Here is a 21,800-nt window from a genome sequence, read left to right as displayed (position 1 = left end):
GTCTGTCAAAAGAACCGAGATAGGGGGCAGTCTGCAGAGGCTTAGATAGAAGGTAATCACATAAGTAAAACATATATTAATATAACTGTGTTGGTTATGCAAAACTGGTGAATGGGTAATAAAAGGGATTATCTATCTTTATAAATAATAAAAATTCTGGTGTAGACTGTCCCTTTAAAGTACAAAAGAAACAAAAAAAAATTAAAAAGGTTTTGTCTACTCTTTATTAAAAATATAAAATAAATATTTAAACATACCCATAAAAAACGTACAAATAAAATCCAGCATGTCTGCAATATTCTGATTTGTATATGTGCAAAAACATGTAGCAACAGCACCACAAAGACCCAGGGTAAACCCTGTGTACAAATCACATACAGTAATGAGACATTAAGTGCAAAATTCATTCCGTTATTACAACTCGTATAGGGAAAAGTTACACACAACAAACATAAAAACATAGTAGAAATAACTGGAATACATTTAAATAATTTAACATATACACAAATCTGACAAACTGCAATTTAACAACTGTTTTGGTGAATACTGAATAAAGGACACATTTATACGCCAGTTACAAGCTGAAAGACAGGAAGCAACAAGACTGATAAATGGATAAAGGATATAGAGAAAAAACGGTTTACATTTTTGCAGAATTTGGTTGGTTTGGGAGCTTTTCACTTTATTTAAAACGAAAAGAAACTTCTTCCCAAGAGTGAGTGACAATTACAGGGACAAGACAAACCCTTTGGACAAGTTATTCAGTAAACATACTCGCTAGCCATAATTATTATTTTTCTTGGAAACTGTTATAAATACTTATTTTCTTCTCAGTCTCTCACATCACAAATTTTCTGATTTGAGGTATATTTCGCAACTAACAAGGAAAACAAAATTGCCGGACTAGTAACTATCATATTGGCCACTGCGCCTCAGTGGATTTTGCAATATCTGGGCTCATACCTGGTGCATAGCTTTTGGTAATCAAAAATAAATACTGTTGGTTACCCAACTGAAGACGTTTAGTTCATTTAGGAAATGAAAGGTTTTACAACATAGAAGAAATATAGTAGATACGGATTATAAAGATTCCACTAAAATTATTATTAGGACCATATTAGTGATGCAGAAGTAATAACGTTTACAAAGTCTCAGATTATTGCAAATTGCTCAAACTGCAGCGTCTTGAGGCATTCTATTCATACACTCAATAATAATAATAATTACATATGCTCCCTTTGAGACAACTGTCACCTAAATGTTGACAAAGGAAGATATATGGGCAATGTCCAAATATAGAGAACACTGAACATTGAAAACCTTAGAAAAGTTTTGGAAGCTGTCGAAGGCGATTTACGTCCAATATGTCGCCAACTAAGTTTACACCAGCTGTGAGTTTTTTTCCATTAGTGGTAGAATCTCTCTCAGAGAAAAATGGGGGGTCTCCAGCATTCTCCTTTTCAGGGTGACGTGTGATTTGAACCTTCCCAGATGACAACTTTGAATTGGTTTTAAGGTCTTTCAGAACTTGCAAAGACATATCCTCAGAGTGGTGTACTGGAACAAAAGTCTTTCTTGATATCTCATTTGTAATATTTCTAAGTTTATGTGCTTCTGGCTGATTAATAATTTCTTGCTCGCCTGTACAATCCATATTCTTGGTGGGTGGATTTTTAACCTGTCCCAAACTCTCTCTCACATAGGAAGGGTTAGAACATCTCCTGTTTTTAACCACACTTTCCGCCTCTGCTTGAATGAGATCACTACTATTTTCTGAGGGCAAAAGGGATTCATCATCACTACTGTCATTGCTTTCTATGAGGCCATAACGCTTCATGTATTTCTTGGTTGCAAACGACATATTATTTGGAGAAATTAAACTAAGACCAACCATGCTCTTCTCATTATTTCCAGGCAGGAAACTGTGAAAGGTTGAAGAATCAAGAGGGTTGCTTTTTGTTCCATGACTGAGCGACAGCTGCCTTAGTTGTGACTCGCTAAGGTACTTAAGAGCAATAGCATTTGCTTCCATGCTCAGGTCAACCCCGCTTGGGGCAAATCCACTCAAACCAATATTTGTAAAAGACATGTAATTCAGTCTGGGGATCACTGCGTCAGGATTGATGCAAGCAAGAACACTGAAATGGTAAAAAAAGAATATTAATGATGTTTACAAAGTCATTTCCACGCAATAGACATGTTGATTCTTAATTTGATGCAGAAATTGTAATGTTTATAAAGATAAAACATACGGTTATGGTTCCTTTAAAGGGGTTTAACAGTCATTAGAATACATCAGACATGCTCTACAAACATTGGTTACATTTTAGTTCTACAAATGTGCTGCCAGTATTGGACATTATGAGCTTTCAGTGTGCAAGGAACATTTAATCCATTACCATATTAAACAAAATAATACAACTGCAGTTAGCTCAGAGTCACAAATAGTTTTGTTTGGATAAATGCGTTGTCCCTTTTATATTTACATTCAGGGCTGGTGAGCGGATATGGCTTTACTTTTACCTACACTTTCAGATTACAGCCAGCTTTACTGGGCTTTAGCTGCTTCTATAAAGCTGCACTCGAGAATAATAGATCGGTTGATCTACATTACCTTGCACTGTCAGCTGTATCTGTATTTTTCCTTGTTAAGTGAGATGAATCAAAGTCAATATTCACTCCGATGGACTTCAGCTGCTCAATAGTTGCCTTTAGCACATTTTGCGAATTTGCACTTGATTTTGATATCTGGACCGTCTTCTTTTCTTTGGTTTGGGGTTCACAAGTTCTCTCTCTTTCACGATTTCCTGTACGAGACTCTTCAGTCTCATCTTCTGAAGTCTTCAACAAATTGTTTACTTGACACTAGAACAATAGTGCAATAATTTTGTCGTCAGTCCTTATACACAAGAAAGGATTTCAGCATATATCATAAGTACTGCAGACCCACTGTTAAATGATTAATAGATGCAGATGCTCACCAACATATCCTGATATAACTTCTCGGGTGGAGGTGCCAATTCTGCAGTGCCCGGCCACTCTGAGCTTTCTGGCGGTAATTTACGTTGCAACAAAGGTGAACCAGGTTCAGAACTAACATGAGTAGAGCTGCAGTAGAAAAAGCAGAAAAAGAGTTAAACAAGTAACTTAATGCTTGTGGGTGTTAAACCAAGAACAGAACTAGAGGACTTAGACAAGAATATAATTGTGAATGAAGACTTAGTAGAGTTAATGTACACAATCATTGTAGAAATGACAGATATTGATATGAGATACAAGGAAGCTATTTATGTATTTTTTTTGTAACCTATTTGTCCATATTTGAAACTAACAGTAGCAGCCACATTTAAGGACAGTGCAACAGTATTTCTGGTGCCCGCCCTTTATATAAATGACAGATAAGAGTAAAAACAAGTTACAGTTTAGATAAACATAGCACTAACGGAGTAAACACCCTACACAGTATCATACACTGGCAAAAAAAAAAAAAAAAAAAAAAAAAAAAACACACAAGAAAGATTAAAAAAACATTTCAAGTTCAAATTGAAATGCATAGCAGAGTTATTCTGATGTGATTAGAAGTAATTTTGCCATCCTCTTCTAGTAACAAATGTAGCAATAACTTACAAAGTGCACGTGACTCTGCTAAGATTATAACAGGTGTGATTAGTAAGTGCACGAGACCTAGACTCTGTGTGTAGCCTGCACAGCAGCAGTTCTCAATAAAGCAGCTATAATTTACCATTAAAAAATGACTAATTCCCTTAGATTATTGCTTAAGGTTACTTACTCTAAGTGAGGGAGAGACTGGCCCTTTGCACTGTCTTCCAGCTGACTGGTCTCGGAGAAGCTACAAATGTCCACAGCTTGTAAGGAGGAAGTGATGCTGGTATGACTTGTATCTTCTTCATTGTTTATAGCCACGCTGAGCTCATGGCACAGGTCAGATGCATCCGGTTTCTCCACAGATTCCTCTCCCTCAGGGCTGTTCCAGAATAAACTAGCACCTGAACAACAGGATGGTTTACAATCACTAACTTCTGAATACAGAAAGCTACAGCATATTCCCCCCTGACAGGCAGTCTACAGGAACAGAAGAGATTAAGGATTTTTTCATTTCCAGCATTGTTAAAAGCAATATGGATGCTTCTATGCACTACATAATGAAAAGCAGTGCATTTTTTATTTGGCAAAAAAAAGACTGCTCCAAAAACAAAAACTAGACAGTTTCTTTATTAGTCACACAGCGCCCCCTACTGGGAATTATAACATGTAGCTGCTCTGCTTATAAAGTGTCTTTACAAGCATCCTGAGAACGTAAAAACAATTGTCACCAATGTTCTCAGGCAAAAGGAAGGGCATCAAACTAAATGCTACAGATTTAAATGACATTTACCTGTACTGACTGCAATGCTCACACTTTGCTTCTTTCCAGTCACCCTTTTTTCAGTGGAAAGAGACGCCCCCTGTGTCTGCGACAAACCGTTACTGGCACAAACCTTGGGTAATTCAGACTGTAAGGTCTGTGCTTCCAGCAAACGCTTAATCTGGGAGAAAAATAAAAGATTAGAGACTCAGACTTCCCGATCGTGCTCAATCCGTGTTCTCCACAGAAAAGTTTTCCAGTCAGTTGACATTATGAGCATTAATTGCACTAGAAGTAAAATTTTTGCGTTTGTCAGGTTGCACTCATATTTTGAGTTGAAAGTAAACTGTTTTCACTTGCGCACTTACCCGACAAGCGTAAAAAACAAGTTAGAATATCACGTACACACACACTATATATATAAAAATCAGATAAACAGGAGGGCACTCGCAGGTCTTTCCATCAACACAAGATTCCTTTATTTACATGAATGAAGTCGCAAATAAGTTGACGTTTCGGCTGGTACAGTCAGCCTTTTTCAAGACAATCTACAAATGGATACAAAATGCATTAATCTATAGGGCTACAAACAATGTGCACCATAGATTCTTATACATCAATTGACAAAAAATAAACAAAATACAGAATGCTCACCCACCAAGTTACCGTTTAGCTAAAATTGTGTAAACCTAAAAACTTAACTTTAATTTGAATTTCAAATCCATAACAATGCAAATAAAATATTTCCAACAGTTCAGAACAAATGTGTGTTTAGATGATATACCCAGAGGCAGTATTCTTCTTCACTTTCTACAATGAGATTTTTTTTAGAAAAAAAATTCCATTTTAAATTAGGCAGTTACACTAAAGCACCAGTTCGATTGCAATGTGTTGGTTAACTAAAGAATAAAACAATTTAACGTTTTATAAGTGCAGTAGTTGGAAAATGCATTGCAAATTAGCTGCAGACAAACTAAATTATAAAATGTCTCTTGAATAAATTTGTTTCCTTTTCTCTTGGTCTAACATAGAAATGTAGTAATAAAAAGGTGCAATTCTCATAAGAACGTCTTACATTCAGAACAAACGGCTTTGCAGACTAGGAAATGCTAGGGGAGTGTTTGAAAAAAGCCAGTTAATAATCAATGCACTGCTGCTTTACAGTGCTACTGCATGTGTGTCTGTTAACTTCAAACAGCACTTTTCTCTTAATGCACTGGGACACAAACAGTGCAGCCAGAACACAGCTCTGTTTGAAGAGTATAGCTGCAAAGTTAAAGCACTAAGTCTAACAGTTCCTGCATGGGTTCTGTTCTTTCTGCAGACATGCTGCATTTTCTGCGATGAAATCTCAGATCACTGTATGTTCTGCCTTGGGGATGATATATTTCCTAAAACAAATCTCTTAAGCACTTTACTGCTGTTAACTGCGTGAAACCAAAATTAGCCACAGAACTGATGTTAAAGTAGCCGTTTGTGCCTAAATGTTAAAATTATAGGGGAAATGTAACATGATTATACAATGTATTGTTAACATATTTAGTATATGGCGTTCAAGGTATATCATGGCAGCGTTTGCACAAGCGAATATCAACTACCCACTGAATCACTGCACGTTCCAAAAGTCTAACTCAAATAAAGTCCAATGTCATTCCAAGTTTAAACCAAAGTCAAACGCCAAACCATAGTTGTGAGTGTCTTAAATAAGAAAAAAACATACTTACCGAAAGACACCCATCCACATATTGCAGATAGCCAAACCAGTGTTAAAAAAGTATCAGCAGAAGTAATGGTATATAAGAGTATGTCATCGATCTGAAAAGGGAGGTAGGAGATGAATCCCTACGACCGATAACAGAGAACCTTTGAAAAGATTTCCCGCAAGGAAAACCATAAAATCAATAGGCGATACTCTATTCACATCTCTCTGGGCTTCAAAATGCTTAGCAGCGCTTATAGAAGAAATCATAGAAATCAAGCACAAACTTACTACACCACCTCCATAGGAGGCAAAGTTTGTAAAACTGAATTGTGGGTGTGGTGAGGGGTGTATTTATAGGCATTTTGAGGTTTGGGAAACTTATCCTGGTAGGATTGTATATCCCATACGTCACTAGCTCATGGACTCTTGCCAATTACATGAAATAAAAATATATGTACAGGCACTGTTGGGCAGGACCAACCAGGTAACACATTATACATACATCATTTTCATAACCTGGTAGATCCTGCCTAACAATATTCTCATTCATATTCTCATTCTCTCTCTCCCCATGAGCTTTTTAAAGGCAAGAGACGTTCATCAGAGCAGCTCTAAAGTGTATCACCTACACACAAATGACTATAACATTCGTTTAGAAGACAATCTAAGGATGACAAAATACAAACGATATTGTCCTAGTATGTGCATTTATTTTTCTCATGTAGGAGGCAATCAACAAACTCCGTAGCCTGCACTTGTTACACTCTCCATGTGCAGAGCTTCCTACTTAGCCGAGAGTATTTCCCCTAGTCCAGCATTGGCCATGCACTGCCCCTGAGATAACTGAGCAGCTTCTGCTTTTGTCACATTCGTTGTTTGATCTAACATGGACATCCGAGCGCTAGAGCAGTTGTCTGCATCCGACTGGGAGGTGCTGCAGATCCATACGAAAGGATCCAGCCAGCCTGGGCAATGACCATGACAGGCACCTGCGCTGCTTACATTAGGCACTTCCCAGTGTGGCACCGGGCACTGATCCCTACTACACAGCACAGGGTTTATATGTAGTGTGAGGGAAAGCTAGAAACACGAGAGCACAGCGATATCGTCAGTCTTCCCCGGTTATCCTGAAACTCCCACACATGCTACAGCGCCGAACAGAACAGTGTGCGCGCCAAACTGACTCAGAAGAGAACAACTAAATCGATAAACAAATAGATAATGAAAATCATTGACGATTTTCATTATAGATTTTATCGATTAGTTGTTGCAGCCCTAGACCATACATACATTTCTGACCACTGACTATCCCAGATATCCTTTCATCTATAGAATCCCCAAAACTCACAAAGATTCTCAAAGTCCATCAGGACGTCCAATTGTGTCACTATCAAAGTGTGGCCCAAAAGGTTGATTCTTTTTTACAGGCTGCGGTTAAAAAAAAAAAAAAAAAAAACACAAGATCCTTTCTTTTGGAATCCATCGAAGTTATAAAATTAGAGTTAAAATGTTCACTAAAAATGTGATACTGGTCACATTAGATGTGGCCAGTCTTTATACCATTATCCTTAACAACTTGGGTCTCCAGGCTGTAAGAACCAAATTGTCCTCTGATCCAAATTACACTGGTTCCCCAATTGAATTTATTGTTGAATTGTTGGATATATGCTTAACACATCATTACAGGTAGCCCTCAGTTTACGCCGGGGTTAGGTTACAGAAGGAATGGTTGTAAAACGAAACCGTTGTAAATTGAAACAAAGTTTATAATGTAAGTTAATGGGAACTGAGGGAGTTAGATTCCAGGCCCTCTCAAAATTGACATAAGTAACACCTAATACATTATTTTTAAAGCTTTGAAAGGAAGACTTTAAATGCTTAACAGCATTATAAACCTAATACAATAATAACAGACTATCATCAAACTAATTTTAATGAACAAAAAACATAATTTATGTAAGAACTTACCTGATAAATTCATTTCTTTCATATTAGCAAGAGTCCATGAGCTAGTGACGTATGGGATATACATTCCTACCAGGAGGGGCAAAGTTTCCAAAACCTTAAAATGCCTATAAATACACCCCTCACCACACCCACAATTCAGTTTAACGAATAGCCAAGAAGTGGGGTGATAAGAAAAAAGTGCGAAAGCATATAAAATAAGGAATTGGAATAATTGTGCTTTATACAAAAAAATCATAACCACCACAAAAAAGGGCGGGCCTCATGGACTCTTGCTAATATGAAAGAAATGAATTTATCAGGTAAGTTCTTACATAAATTATGTTTTCTTTCATGTAATTAGCAAGAGTCCATGAGCTAGTGACGTATGGGATAATGATTACCCAAGATGTGGATCTTTCCACGCAAGAGTCACTAGAGAGGGAGAGATAAAATAAAGACAGCCAATTCCTGCTGAAAATAATCCACACCCAGAATAAAATTTTAATGAAAAAACATAAGCAGAAGATTCAAACTGAAAACACTGCCTGAAGTACGTTTCTACCAAAAACTGCTTCAAAAGAAGAAAACACATCAAAATGGTAGAATTTAGTAAAATTATGCAGAGGACCAAGTTGCTGCTTTGCAAATCTGATCAACCGAAGCTTCATTCCTAAACGCCCAGGAAGCAGAAACTGACCTAGTAGAATGAGCTGTAATCCTTTGAGGCGGAGTGTTACCCGACTCAACATAGGCATGATGAAACAAAGATATCAACCAAGATGCCAAAGAAATAGCAGAAGCTTTCTGGCCTTTTCTAGAACCGGAAAAGATGACAAATAGACTAGAAGTCTTTCGGAAAGACTTAGAAGCTTCAACATAATATTACAAAGCTCTAACAGCATCCAAAGAATGCAATGATTTCTCCTTAGAATTCATAGGATCAGGACATAATGAAGGAACCACAATTTCCCTACTAATGTTGTTAGAATTCACAACCTTAGGTAAAAAATTCAAAAGAAGTTCGCAGCACCGCCTTATCCTGATGCAAAATCAGAAAAGGAGACTCACAAAAAAGAGTAGATAATTCAGAGACTCTTCCGGCAGAAGAGATGGCCAAAAGAAACAAAACTTTCCAAGAAAGTAATATAACGACCAAAGAATGCATGGGTTCAAAAGGAGGAGCTTGAAGAGCCCCCAGAACCAAATTCAAACTCCAAGGAGGAGAAATTGACTTAGACAGGTTTTATACGAACCAAAGCTTGTACAAAACAATAAATATCAGGAAGATTAGCAAACCTTCTGTGAAAAAGAACAGAAAGAGCAGAGATTTGTCTTTCAAGGAACTTGCGGACAAACCTTTATCTAAACCATCCTGAAGAAACTGTAAAATTCTCGGTATTCAAAAAGAATGCCAAGAAAAAAGATGAGAAAGACACTAAGAAATATAAGTCTTCCAGACTCTATAATATATCTCTCTAGATACAAATTTACGAGCCTGTCACATAGTACCAATCACAGAGTCAGAGAAACCTCTTTGACCAAGAATCAAGCGTTCAAACTCCATACCTTAAAATTAAGGTTTTGAGACAGAAAGACTGGTCTTAACGGAAGAGTCCACAGCTGGCAAGAGGCCATCCGGACAAGATCCGCATACCAAAACCTGCGAGGCCATGCTGGAGCTACCAGCAGGACAAACGAGCATTTCCTTTAGAATATTGGAGAATACCCTTGGAAGAAGAACTAGAGGCGGAAAGATATAGGCAGGATGACACTTGTAAGGAAGAAAATAATGCATCCACTGCCTCCGCCCGAGGATCCGGACAGATACCAGGGAAGTTTCTTGTTTAGATGAGAAGCCATCAGATCTATTTCTGGGAGTTCCCACATTGAACAATCTGAGGAAATACCTCTTGGTGAAGAGACCATTCGCCCAGGTGCAACGTTTGGCGACTGAGATAATCCGCTTTATAATTGTCCATACCTGGGATATGAACCGCAGAGATTAGACAGGAGCTGGATTCCGCCCAAACCAAAATTCGAGATACTTCTTTCATAACCAGAGGACTGTGAGTCCCTCCTTGATGATTGATGTATGCCACAGTTGTGACATTGTCTATCTGAAAACAAATGAACAACTCTCTCTTCAGAAGAGGCCAAGACTGGAAAGCTCTGAAAATTGCACGGAGTTCCAAAATATTGATCGGAAATCTCACCTCCTGAGATTCCCAAACCCTTTGTGCCGTCAGATACCCCCACACAGCTCCCCAACCTGTAAGACTTGCATCTGTTGAGATTATAGTCCAGGTTGGAAGAACAAGAAGCCCCCTGAACTAAACGATGGTGATCTGTCCACCATGTCAGAGAGTGTCGTATAATCGGTTTAAAGATATTAATTGAGATATCTTTGAGTAATCCCTGCACCATTGGTTCAGCATACAGAGCTGAAGAGGTCGCATGTGAAAACGAGCAAAGGAGATCGCATCTGATGCGGCAGTCCTAAGACCTAAAATTTCCATGCATAAGGCTACCAAAGGGAATGATTGTGACTGAAGGTTTTGACAAGCTGATATCAATGTTAAACTTCTCTTGTCTGACAAGGACAGAGTCATAGACACTGAATCTATCTAGAAACCTAAAAAGGTTACCCTTGTCTGAGGAATCAATGAACTGATTGGTAAATTGAACCTCCAACCATGAACTTGAAGAAACAACACAAGTCGATTCGTATGAGATTCTTCGAAAATGAGAAGACTGAGCAAATACCAAGATATCGTCCAAATAAGGAAATACCAAAACCCTGTTCTCTGATTACAGAAAGAAGGGCACCGAGAACCTTTGAACAAAAATTCTTGGAACTGAGGCTAGGCCAAACGGAAGAGCCAAAAAACTGGTAATGCTTGTCTAAAAAGAGAATCTCAGACACTAAAAGTGATCTGGATGAATCGGAATATGCAGATACACATCCTGTAAATCTATTGTAGACATATAATGCCCTTGCTAAACAAAAAGCAGGATAGTCCTACAGTAACCATCTTGAATGATGGTATCCTTACATAACGATTCAATATTGATAGATCCGGAACTGGTCTGAAGGAATTGACCTTCTTTGGTACAATGAAGAGATAAAATAAAAACCCCAGCCCCTGTTCCAGAACTGGAACTGGCATAATTACTCCAACCAACTCTAGATCTGAAACACATTTCAGAAATGCTGAGCTTTTGCTGTGTTTAACTGGGACACGGGAAAGAAAAAAATCTCTTAGCAGGAGGCCTTAACTTGAAGCCAATTCTGTACCTTTCTGAAACAATGTTCTGAAACCAGAGATTGAGAACGGAATTGATCCAAATTTCTTTGAAGAAAACGTAATCTGCCCCATACCAGCTGAGCTGGAATAAGGGCCGCACCTTCATGGGTACTTAGGAGCTGGCTATAGATTTCTATAAGGCTTGGATATATTCCAAACTGGAAATTGTTTCCAAACTGATACCGCTCCTGAGGATGAAGGATCAGGTCTTTTGTTCCTTGTTGTGAGGAAAGGAACGAAAAAGACTATTAGACCTAAATTTACCTTAGATTTTTTATCCTTTGGTAAAAAAGTTCCCTTCCTTCCAGAAACAATTGAGATAATAATTTAATACCCTGGAAAGAAAGGGAAAGCAAAGTTGACTTAGAAGACAAATCAGCATTCCAAGTTTAATCCATAAAGCTTTTCTAGCTAAAATAGCTAGAGACATATACCTGACATCAACTCTAATGATATCAAAAGATGGTATCACCAATAAAATTATTAGCATGTTATAGAATAATAATGCTATAAAATTATGATCTGTTACTTGTTGCGCTAAAGCTTCTAACCAAAAAGTTGAAGCTGCAGCAACATCCGCTAAAAACATAGCAGGTCTAAGAAGATAACCTGAACATAAGTAAGCTTTTCTTAGAAAGGATTCAATTTTCCTTAAATAAAATACTATCTGCCGTAGGAACAGTAGTACATTTAGCAGGAGTAGAGACAGCCCCATAACCTTAGGGATTTTGTCCCAAAAAAACTCTAATCTGTCAGATGGCACAGGATATAATTGCTTAAACGTTTAGAAGGAGTAAAAGAATTACCCAAATTATTCCATTCCCTGGAAATTACTTCAGAAATAGCATCAGGGAGATTAAACACTTCTGGAATAACTACAGGAGATTTAAAAACCTTATTTAAACGTTTAGATTTAGTAACAAGAGGACCAGAATCCTCTATTTCTAATGCAATTAATACTTCTTTAAATAAAGAACGAATAAATTCCATCTTGAACAAATACAAAGATTTATCAGTATCAGAATGATGATGTCGATTTAAAAATTCATCTGAAAAAAGAGAAGTTTTAAAAGACTTATGTAAACTAGAAGGAGAAATAACAGACATAGCCTTCTTAATGGATTTAAAAAATAAAATCTCATATGTTTATCAGGAACACTCTGAAAATTAGATGTTGACGGAACAGCAACAGGTAATGTAACAGTACTAAAGGAAATTTTATCTGCATTAATAAGTTTGTCATGACATGCAATACAAACAACAGCTGGAGAAACAGATACCAAAAATTATAGCAGATACACTTAGCTTGGTAGCTCCAGCACTAGACAGCGATTTTCCTGTAGTATCTTCTGACTCAGATGCAACGTGAGACATCTTGCAATATGTAAGACAAAAAAACAACATATTAAAGCAAAATTGATCAAATTCCTTAAATGACAGTTTCAGGAATGGGAAAAAATGCCAAAGAACAAGCTTCTAGCAACCAGAAGCAATGAAAAATGAGACTAAAATAATGTGGAGACAAAAGCGACGCCCATATGTTTTAGCGCCAAATCAGACGCCCACATTATTTGGCGCCTAAAATGCTTTTGGCGCCAAAAATGACACCACATCCGGAACGCCGACACTTTTGGCGCAAAATAACGTCAAAAAAATGACGCAACTTCCGGCGACACGTATGACGCCGGAAACGGAAAATAATTTTTGCTCCAAAAAAGTCCGCGCCAAGAATGATGCAATAAAATGAAGCATTTTCAGCCCCCGCGAGCCTAACAGCCCACAGGGAAAAAAAGAGTCAAATTTTTGAAGGTAAGAAAAAAATGATTAATTCAAATGCATTATCCCAAATATGAAACTGACTGTCTGAAAAATAAGGAAAGTTGAACATTCTGAGTCAAGGCAAATAAATGTTTGAATACATATATTTAGAACTTTATAAACAAAGTGCCCAACCATAGCTTAGAGTGTCACAGAAAATAAGATTTACTTACCCCAGGACACTCATCTACATGTTTGTAGAAAGCCAAACCAGTACTGAAACGAGAATCAGCAGAGGTAATGGTATATATAAGAGTATATCGTCGATCTGAAAAGGGAGGTAAGAGATGAATCTCTATGACCGTTAACAGAGAACCTATGAAATAGACCCCGTAGAAGGAGATCACTGCATTCAAATAGGCAATACTCTCCTCACATCCCTCTGACATTCACTGCACGCTGAGAGGAAAACCGGGCTCCAACTTGCTGCGGAGCGCATATCAACGTAGAATCTAGCACAAACTTACTTCACCACCTCCATCGGAGGCAAAGTTTGTAAAACTGAATTGTGGGTGTGGTGAGGGGTGTATTTATAGGCATTTTAAGGTTTGGGAAACTTTGCCCCTCCTGGTAGGAATGTATATCCCATACGTCACTAGCTCATGGACTCTTGCTAATTACATGAAAGAAACTTTTTTTTACTTGCATTTTTCTGCAAACTGTTCTCTGCATTGTTAGCATGTTAAATATTGGATCTGCACCTATTCTATGCATTTCAATCTGGACTGATTAAGCAGTTAGGCACCATCACCTCAAGCAGCTGGACAGGAAGATAATAGGGAAGTGGCTGCTCAATAGCCAAGGCCTGTTCTGTGTACACAATTTCAGACCTGCTAAGCTTGCATAACTTTGCTGCAACACAAGCGGACAGCTCCACCTAATGGCTATTTTAATTAGTGCACAGCTTTTCAATGCTTTTCAATAGAAGTCACATGACTGAAAAAAAGGTTGTTATTCTGAAATGGCGCAAATTGAACCGGCGTAAACCGAGGGCCACCTGTATTTTCGATTTGAAAACACATTATTTGCAACTCGTTGACACAGCCATGGGTTCGCCAATGGTCCTGGCTTATGCCAATCTCTATTTTCTGGTATGAGGATTTGTCTTTAAAGACAGCAACCCAAATATCCTTTTATATCGTTGTTACATTAACAATTTGTTAATAGTATGGGGTGGCAGTGAGTCAGAACTTTTAATATGGTATGAACCACTAAATAACAATTTATCCAATTACAATTTAAAATGGAATATGACTGAGCAAATCAAAATTCTAGATCTTTGTATCTATAAAGAAGATATTGATGGGCAATGTAAGTTAAACACTAAACTTTTTTCTAAACCAACAGAAACACACTGTTGAAATTTCAAAGTTTCCATCCTCAGTTAAAGTTTGCAATTTTGAAATCTCAATTATTGAGGATAATCATAAACACTGAGTCCACTGACAAACAATTCCAATTTGCACTGATGAGAGACAAGTTCCTGCCCAGGGGCTATAAATTGAAAGATATCATGAAAACTTGGAGTCAAATTGAACATTTGGATCAGGGATCTGTGATTACTAGGAACAGATTCAGAAAGTCTGAACCCAATGCCCTTAACTTTATCACCACGTATACGCCAGCTAGTAATCTGGTTAAAAGCACTTTAGCTAAAAATTGGTACATTCTTGCAGAGGACCCTACACTCCCCTTTAAAGATTTAAAACCCCCACATTTGGTGTATAAAAAAGGTAAAATCCTAAGATCCATGATGGTCAAACAAAAGTTGTGTAACGTGTAACACTATGTTAACAGGGAAAACATTTAGACATCCCTATAGGAAAAAGGAAATTTATGCTTACCTGATAAATTTATTTCTTTTACGATAAGACGAGTCCACGGATTTCATCCTTATGGGATATCGCCTCCTGGTCAGCAGGAGGCGGCAAAGAGCACCACAGCAGAGCTGTATATATAGCTCCTCCCCCCCCCCAGTCATTCGACCGAAGTTAGGAAGAGAAAGGAAAAGACAAGGTGCAGAGGTGACTGAAGTTTAATACAATAAAGACCTGTCTTAGAAAATGACAGGGTGGGCCGTGGACTAGTCGTATTGTAAAAGAAATAAATTTATCAGGTAAGCATAAATTTCCTTTTCTTTTACAAGACACGAGTCCACGGATTTCATCCTTACTTATGGGATACAATACCAAAGCTATAGGACACTGATGAACGGGAGGGACAAGACAGGAACCTAAACAGAAGGCACCACTGCTTCAAGAACCTCTCTCCCAAAAACAGCCTCAGACGAGGCAAAAGTATCAATTTAGTAAAATTTGGAAAAAGTGTGAAGAAAAAAACAAGTTGTAGCTTTGCAAATCTGTTAAGCAAAAGCATCATGTTTGTGTGCCCATGAGGAAGCCACAGCCCTAGCGGAATGAGACATAATACGATCAGGAGGCTGCTGTCCAGCAGTCTCATATGCAAAACGGATGATACTCGTCAGCCAAAGAGGAAGAGAGGTAGCCGTAGCTTTCTGACCCCTACGCGTGGAAGATGATTGACGACAATCCGTAGAGGCCTGTAAGTAAAACTTCAAGGTACTGACCACGTCTAAAGTATGTAACAGTCGCTTCTTCATAAAAGAAGGAATAGGACACAAGGAATGAACAACAATGTCCTGATTAATATATTTACTTGAAACAACCCAAGTAAGAAAACCAGGTTTGTTACGTAAGACCACCTTATCAGAATGAAAAATAAGATAAGGAGAATCACCTTGTAATGCCGAAAGCTCAGAAAATCTGCGAGCAAAAGAAATGGCAACCAAAAATAAATCTTTCCAAGATAATAAGTTAATATCTATGGAATGCGTAGGTTCAAACGGAACCCCTTGAAGAACATAAAGAATTAAATTCAAACTCCAAGGAGGAGCCATTGGTCTAAACACAGACCTGAGACTAGTCAGAGCCTGACAAAAGATTGGACATCTGGAACATCTGCCAGACGCTTGTATAGTAAAATAGACAAAACAGAGAAAAGTCCCATAAAGGAAATCGCTGACAACCCTTTCTCCAATCCTTCTTGGAGAAAAGACAAAATCCTGGGAATCCTAACCCTACTCCATGAGTAGCCCTAGGATTCGCACCCATAAAGATATTTACGCCATATCTTATGGCAAAATCATTCTAGGAACAGGCCTACATGCCTGAAACAAGGTATCAATGACCGAATCAGAAAAACCTCGCTTAGATAAATCAAGCGTTCAATCTCCAAGCAGTTAGCTGCAGAGAAACTAGATTCGGATGATGGGTCTATCCTCAGTGGAAGCTTCCATGGTGGCTGAGATGACATGTCCACCAGATCAGTATACCAAGTCCTGCGATGCCACGCAGGAGCGATGAGGATCACCGGTGCCCTCTCCTGTTCGACTCGAGCAATCACCCAGGGAAGGAGAACAAATGGAGTGGACACATAAGCTAGACTGAATGACCAAGGCACTGCCAAGGTATCTATCAGCTCGGCCTGGGGATCCCTAGACCTGGACCCGTATCTCGGAAGCTTGGCATTCTGACAAGATGCCATAAAATCCAACTCCGGCCTGCCCCATCTGAGAATCAGGCTCCCGGATGAAAAAAACTGTCTGCTCAGAAAATCCGCCTCCCAATTTTCCACACCTGGGATCTGGATCACCGACAGATAACAAAAGTGAGCATCCACCCACTGAATAGTCATGGCTACTTCTGTCATCGCTAAGGAACTCCTTGTTCCTCCCTAATGATTGATGAAGCTACAGTCGTAATGTTGTCCGACTGGAATCTGATGAATTTGGCCGAAGCCAACTGAGGCCAAGCCTGAAGCGCATTGAATATGGATCTCAACTCTAGATTTGAGGAGACAAATTTTATAAACTCCATTCCACTGTCTGAGCATGCTCAGTTGCAGAGGTCCGATATGAAAACTAACAAATGGAATGATGTGTAACTTTCTGACTTCCGTCAGAAATATCTTCATGAAGAGAGAGTCGATCAGAGTTCCCAAGAAAGGAACCCTGTGGAACTAACAAACTCCTTTCCAGAGTCACCTTCCACCGTGAGTCCTTAGAAAGGACAGAACAAAGTCGACATGAGACTTAATTTGCTGATAAGATGACGCCCGGATCAGAATATCGTCCAGATAAGGCGCCACTCCCACGGACTGAGAACCACCAGTAGAGACCCCAGAACCCTTGTGAAAATTCTGGGCGCCGTGGCCAAACCGAAAGGTAGAGCCACAAACTAAAATGTCTGTCCAGAAAGACAAACCTCAGAAACTTGTGATGATCTCTGTGGATAGGAACATGAAGATATGCATCCCTTAAAGTGCATGTAAAGTAAACCGAATAGCTCTGCATCAAAGTGTTTAATTGCCCAAATAAACGTTCGTTTCATTCATCATATTTTTGCAAGATGTAAATAAAAGTCAAAATATCTAATTTTACTTGCTATTGTTTTCACCGATTCCTCCGCCTGCATTTTTGGTCCCACTTTTCTTTTCTGATTGACACTTCGCTGTCTTAATCTTTTTTTCGTCCCCAGGCTGGTTGTTCGCCACGTCACTTTCTTTAACTGCGCATGCGTGAACTACTCAATGACGTAGCATACTCTATGCTCGTCCGCGATTATCGCATGCACAATACCGATAGAATCTCATTTATTCTAAGACCTGGAGAGCAATTGCAAGTAAGTATTGTTCGCTCCGCCAAATGCGCTTGCACTGCATAAGTAAAAAATGTCTTTAAAATAACAACAAAACATCGAAGACAATACTAAAACGAAAATTAAATAGATATTGCTTTATGAATTCATCAGTTTATTAGCATATCGCGATCGTAACTATATAACTTTATTAATTATCAATAGTTTTTATATATATATATATATATATATATATATATATATATATATATATATATATATATATATATATATATATATATTATACTTACGGAGTTTAAACGCATGCGCAATGGGAAAGGAGGTGCAGAGCTTTAGAGAGTTTAGCTCGCTATACGCATGTCCGTTTTCTCCTGAATTTTTTAAATGCATGTGCAAATGTCGGCCCTGGTCGTGAACGAGCTTCAAACAAACGTCACGGAGTTGGCGTAAAATATTGAAATGAGGCATCGGATATAGGGCTGCAATCCAGGAAGAAGACGGTTGGGAGGAGTTGAGTGCTTACAACGGAGATAAGTTACAAATTAAATAAAACGATCTACCTTGTCTTTATTATAATTATATTAATGCGGTTTGACTATTTATAACATTGTGAGCAAGTAGGTTTAATTTTAATAAGTAAAATATACATTCACTTTAAATCCACGGTAGTCATAAATTGACCCTCCTGGATCAATGGGAAAAAAGGGTACGAATAGTCTCCATCTTGAAAGATGGAACTCTGAGAAACTTGTTTAGACTCAAGAGAACTGAGATAAAACACCTGTCCCTGAATTGGAACGGGACCAATTACTCCCTTTATCTGGACTACAGACAAATCGAGAAAGAAGGAACCTTCCTCTAGGGGAAGAATTTCCGAATCCCAGATTGTATCCCTGAGACACTAACTCTAATTCCCAGGAATCCGGGACATTTCCCATCCCAGACCGGATGAAGAAAAACAGACTGCCCCCTACTAGATCCGGTCCCGGATCGGGGGCCAACCAGTCATGTTGATTTGGAATCAGTAGCAGGACTCTTGGATTATTTACCCTCGTGCCAACACTGGCTAGGTCTCCAGATAGATCTGGCTTGTGAATCTTCAAGTTTAATAGAAGAGGAAGGGGTGGTTTCCTTAAAATTCGACAGACAGCAAAATTTTGTAAAATGCAGAAAAGCCGAATTTAGCAAACACATAAGTTCTAAGCATGTCCTGGATTTATCCATAGAACTTTCCAACTGAAAAAGTACAGAAGTCAAATTGCCGTCGCTCTAGTGATGGTGACACAGCTGAAAGTGGTTGCAAGCCCTGGAGTAAGACCCTTTCTGAATCATGAAAAAAAGCAACTACCCTCCTAGGAAGTAGCTCTCGTAGCCCAGCTGAATCCATGCTAACCCCCGGAAGGGCTATCCAGCCTCCTTAGCGGAGAATGGTATATCTCCTGAAAACATGGCATATTAGAAAAAAAATCTGAGCCCTCCACCTGTTAATAAAACCCAGGAGAAATGAGGGACAGGAGAAAATGACACTGCAGTAGCATGTGGGATTGAACATGCAAACATTTCAGGGTGCGAGTTCCCAAACTAGACCACAAAGTTACACCATGTGGTCCCTTATACGTTGCGGGTACTGTAGGAATGTGGTAAAAGGACCATCGTCCACATACTCCCCAATAGAAATAACTTCAAGAGGAGAGGGTCTTTAAATAGATTTCTCATTTCTGTTGTGCAGAAAACAATCCAATTAAAGAGTTACCATTGCTGGTAATACACATCGCTAACAACAAGCGATGGCATGTGCCACAATTCCTTCAAAAGGATTAAACATACTGTACGTATGTATAGGTACTTGTAAAGCGCGGCTAATCACACGTAAGGGTCTCAAGGCACTGCTCATTTTTCTGAAGGATGAAAGGCTGAGTGAACCTCGCCGGGGATTGAACCTGCAACCCTTGGGATGCTACAGAGCTCAGCCACAGTGCCTTAGCATGCTGAGCTATCTGACCGGCTCCGAAAGGTACCGCAGAGCACTGCATGCGGTCACTTTATTGATATCAACAGTTTTCACATAATACTGTCTCTTTAAGGGCCAAGGCAACTAGTCCCTGTGTATTTAAGTGTCACTATATGGAAATACTGTCAGCCGTTCACTGAACAACCATACCGTACTCTGAAATAGCAAATTTTTGTTTAGGACTGTCACTTTAACAGAAACAATGCGACAGCACACACTACAGAGTTAACCTCAGAAAAGTTTGCAGAGGTACTCTAACTCATTCCCCACGTATCAAACCAAATCCGGATTGTAGCCAAAGACGGCTCCAAGCTCCGCCTCCCATGTAAACACAGCCAGCAACAGCCCTTACTACTGCGCCGCTGAGAAAAGGAAGTCAGAAATAAGCCCGCCCTTTGTGGGCGTAATACACACACTCTCCCGGTCGCAATATTTACATAAGATGCGACTAACTGGAGTGAACGGACCCCTTACAGAAAAATATAAAACCGGTCAGCACAGAGTTAAAAGGCTCCCTGCTGCGTGTTTACATAATGCAGCGGTAAATACCTTCCATCACCGGAAATAATGGCGTGTAAATTAGCCCCGCCCATCGTGGGCATATAAAATAAACTTCCCGGGTAACTTAGATTACCATCAGGAGTAGAATCTAAAGTATTTCAAAGAGGAAACCCCCTTCTCCCAAACATTACTGTGCAAATAAAGTCATGTATCCTAATAGTGTGCTAAACCTCCCGGTCGGCCAATGCAGAATGAAACCGTAGGGAGCTGTAATAGCGTGTTAAAACCTCCCGGTCGGCTGATGTTAGAAATGAAAGCCGTTGGGAGCCAGTCGGCTGATGTAATAAAAATAAAGCCGTGGGGAGCTTAAAAATGGTTGATAAACCTCGAAATCGAGTGTTTCAGCAATATAAAAACCGTTGGGATCTTTTAACATGGTGATAACCATCCCGGTCGGCTGAGGCAATAAAAGTAAGGCCCTTGGAAGCTTGTAACATGGTGTAAACCCTCCCGGTCGGCTGATGCAGTAAAAGTAAAGCCCTAGGGAGCTTGTAAAATGGTGTTAACCCTCCCGGCCGGCAGTGTATCAAATGAATACATGTGGTAACTGCCAGTAAAAGTATCCTCATCATAAGGATAATGTTCTAGTGCAGTATAAAGTGCCAATAGTTCTGTGAAATATCCCCAGAAATTAAACTTAGCACTTACCTTACATGCCCGGCAGCAAGACATCTCACCCGGCTTGTGAAGTTCTTTCCTCCCCTTCACAGTGGCCTGTAGAAAACAAAAAGTACTGAGCATTTTCCCCTCAGACTTTTTATATCAGGGCAGCAGACAATCTATGGGAAGCGCAGCAAGAATAATGTCCCACATGCTCCCATGGCTCGAAAGCCACCAAATGCTTCTCTTATTTTATGGAAGAGACTGATTTGGTCTAGGCTACACCCCAGAACAAAGTAGCACACTGCGGCACTACTTATAAAATAATAAACACTTGATTGAAGAATCTAAAACCAACACCTCACTCTGCCTCTTCCTATCACTAACACAGGCAAAGAGAATGACTGGGGGGGAGGGAAGGGAGGGGCTATATATACAGCTCTGCTGTGGTGCTCTTTGCCTCCTCCGGCTGACCAGGAGGCGATATCCCATAAGTAAGGATGAAATCCGTGGACTCGTATACTGTAAAAGAAAAACAATATTCTATTAGACACAGACTAACTTGCACTTCAGAATTTGTTATTTATAATCATTATCTGTCCATGTGGGAGGTGCTATGTTGGCAAGACCTGTACTTCTTTCAGAGAATGTCTTGCCAGCCATAAAAGTGCCATCAGGGCAGCCTATAAGAAACACAATAGTGATCAGCCAGTAGCACGCCACTTTTTAGAACATGAATCAGTCACCAATGGGAACAGCACAACAGATAAGGTGGTGCAATTCTGTCTGGGGGTCCACACCAGGTCCCCAATAC

General features: G+C 39.2%; 1 protein-coding gene across 1 annotated transcript in view; it reads right to left on the bottom strand.

The window, feature by feature from the left end:
• Positions 1 to 210: 210 nt before the first annotated feature.
• Positions 211 to 21,800, bottom strand: part of STIL (STIL centriolar assembly protein) — a 122,016-nt gene continuing 100,426 nt past the window's right edge. Inside the window, exons 13-17 of the mRNA XM_053693508.1 lie at positions 4,397 to 4,547; positions 3,791 to 4,007; positions 2,982 to 3,108; positions 2,615 to 2,865; positions 211 to 2,138 (exon numbers count right to left, since the gene is read on the bottom strand). Coding sequence (XP_053549483.1) covers positions 1,322 to 2,138; positions 2,615 to 2,865; positions 2,982 to 3,108; positions 3,791 to 4,007; positions 4,397 to 4,547 — 1,563 coding nt within the window. The 3' untranslated portion in view covers positions 211 to 1,321. The remainder of the gene's footprint in view (positions 2,139 to 2,614; positions 2,866 to 2,981; positions 3,109 to 3,790; positions 4,008 to 4,396; positions 4,548 to 21,800) is intronic.

The sequence above is a fragment of the Bombina bombina genome, chromosome 10, assembly GCF_027579735.1.
Source record: "Bombina bombina isolate aBomBom1 chromosome 10, aBomBom1.pri, whole genome shotgun sequence".
In the NCBI taxonomy this organism is placed as follows: Eukaryota; Metazoa; Chordata; class Amphibia; order Anura; family Bombinatoridae; genus Bombina; species Bombina bombina.
This window is presented reverse-complemented; position numbering and strand designations above follow the sequence as displayed.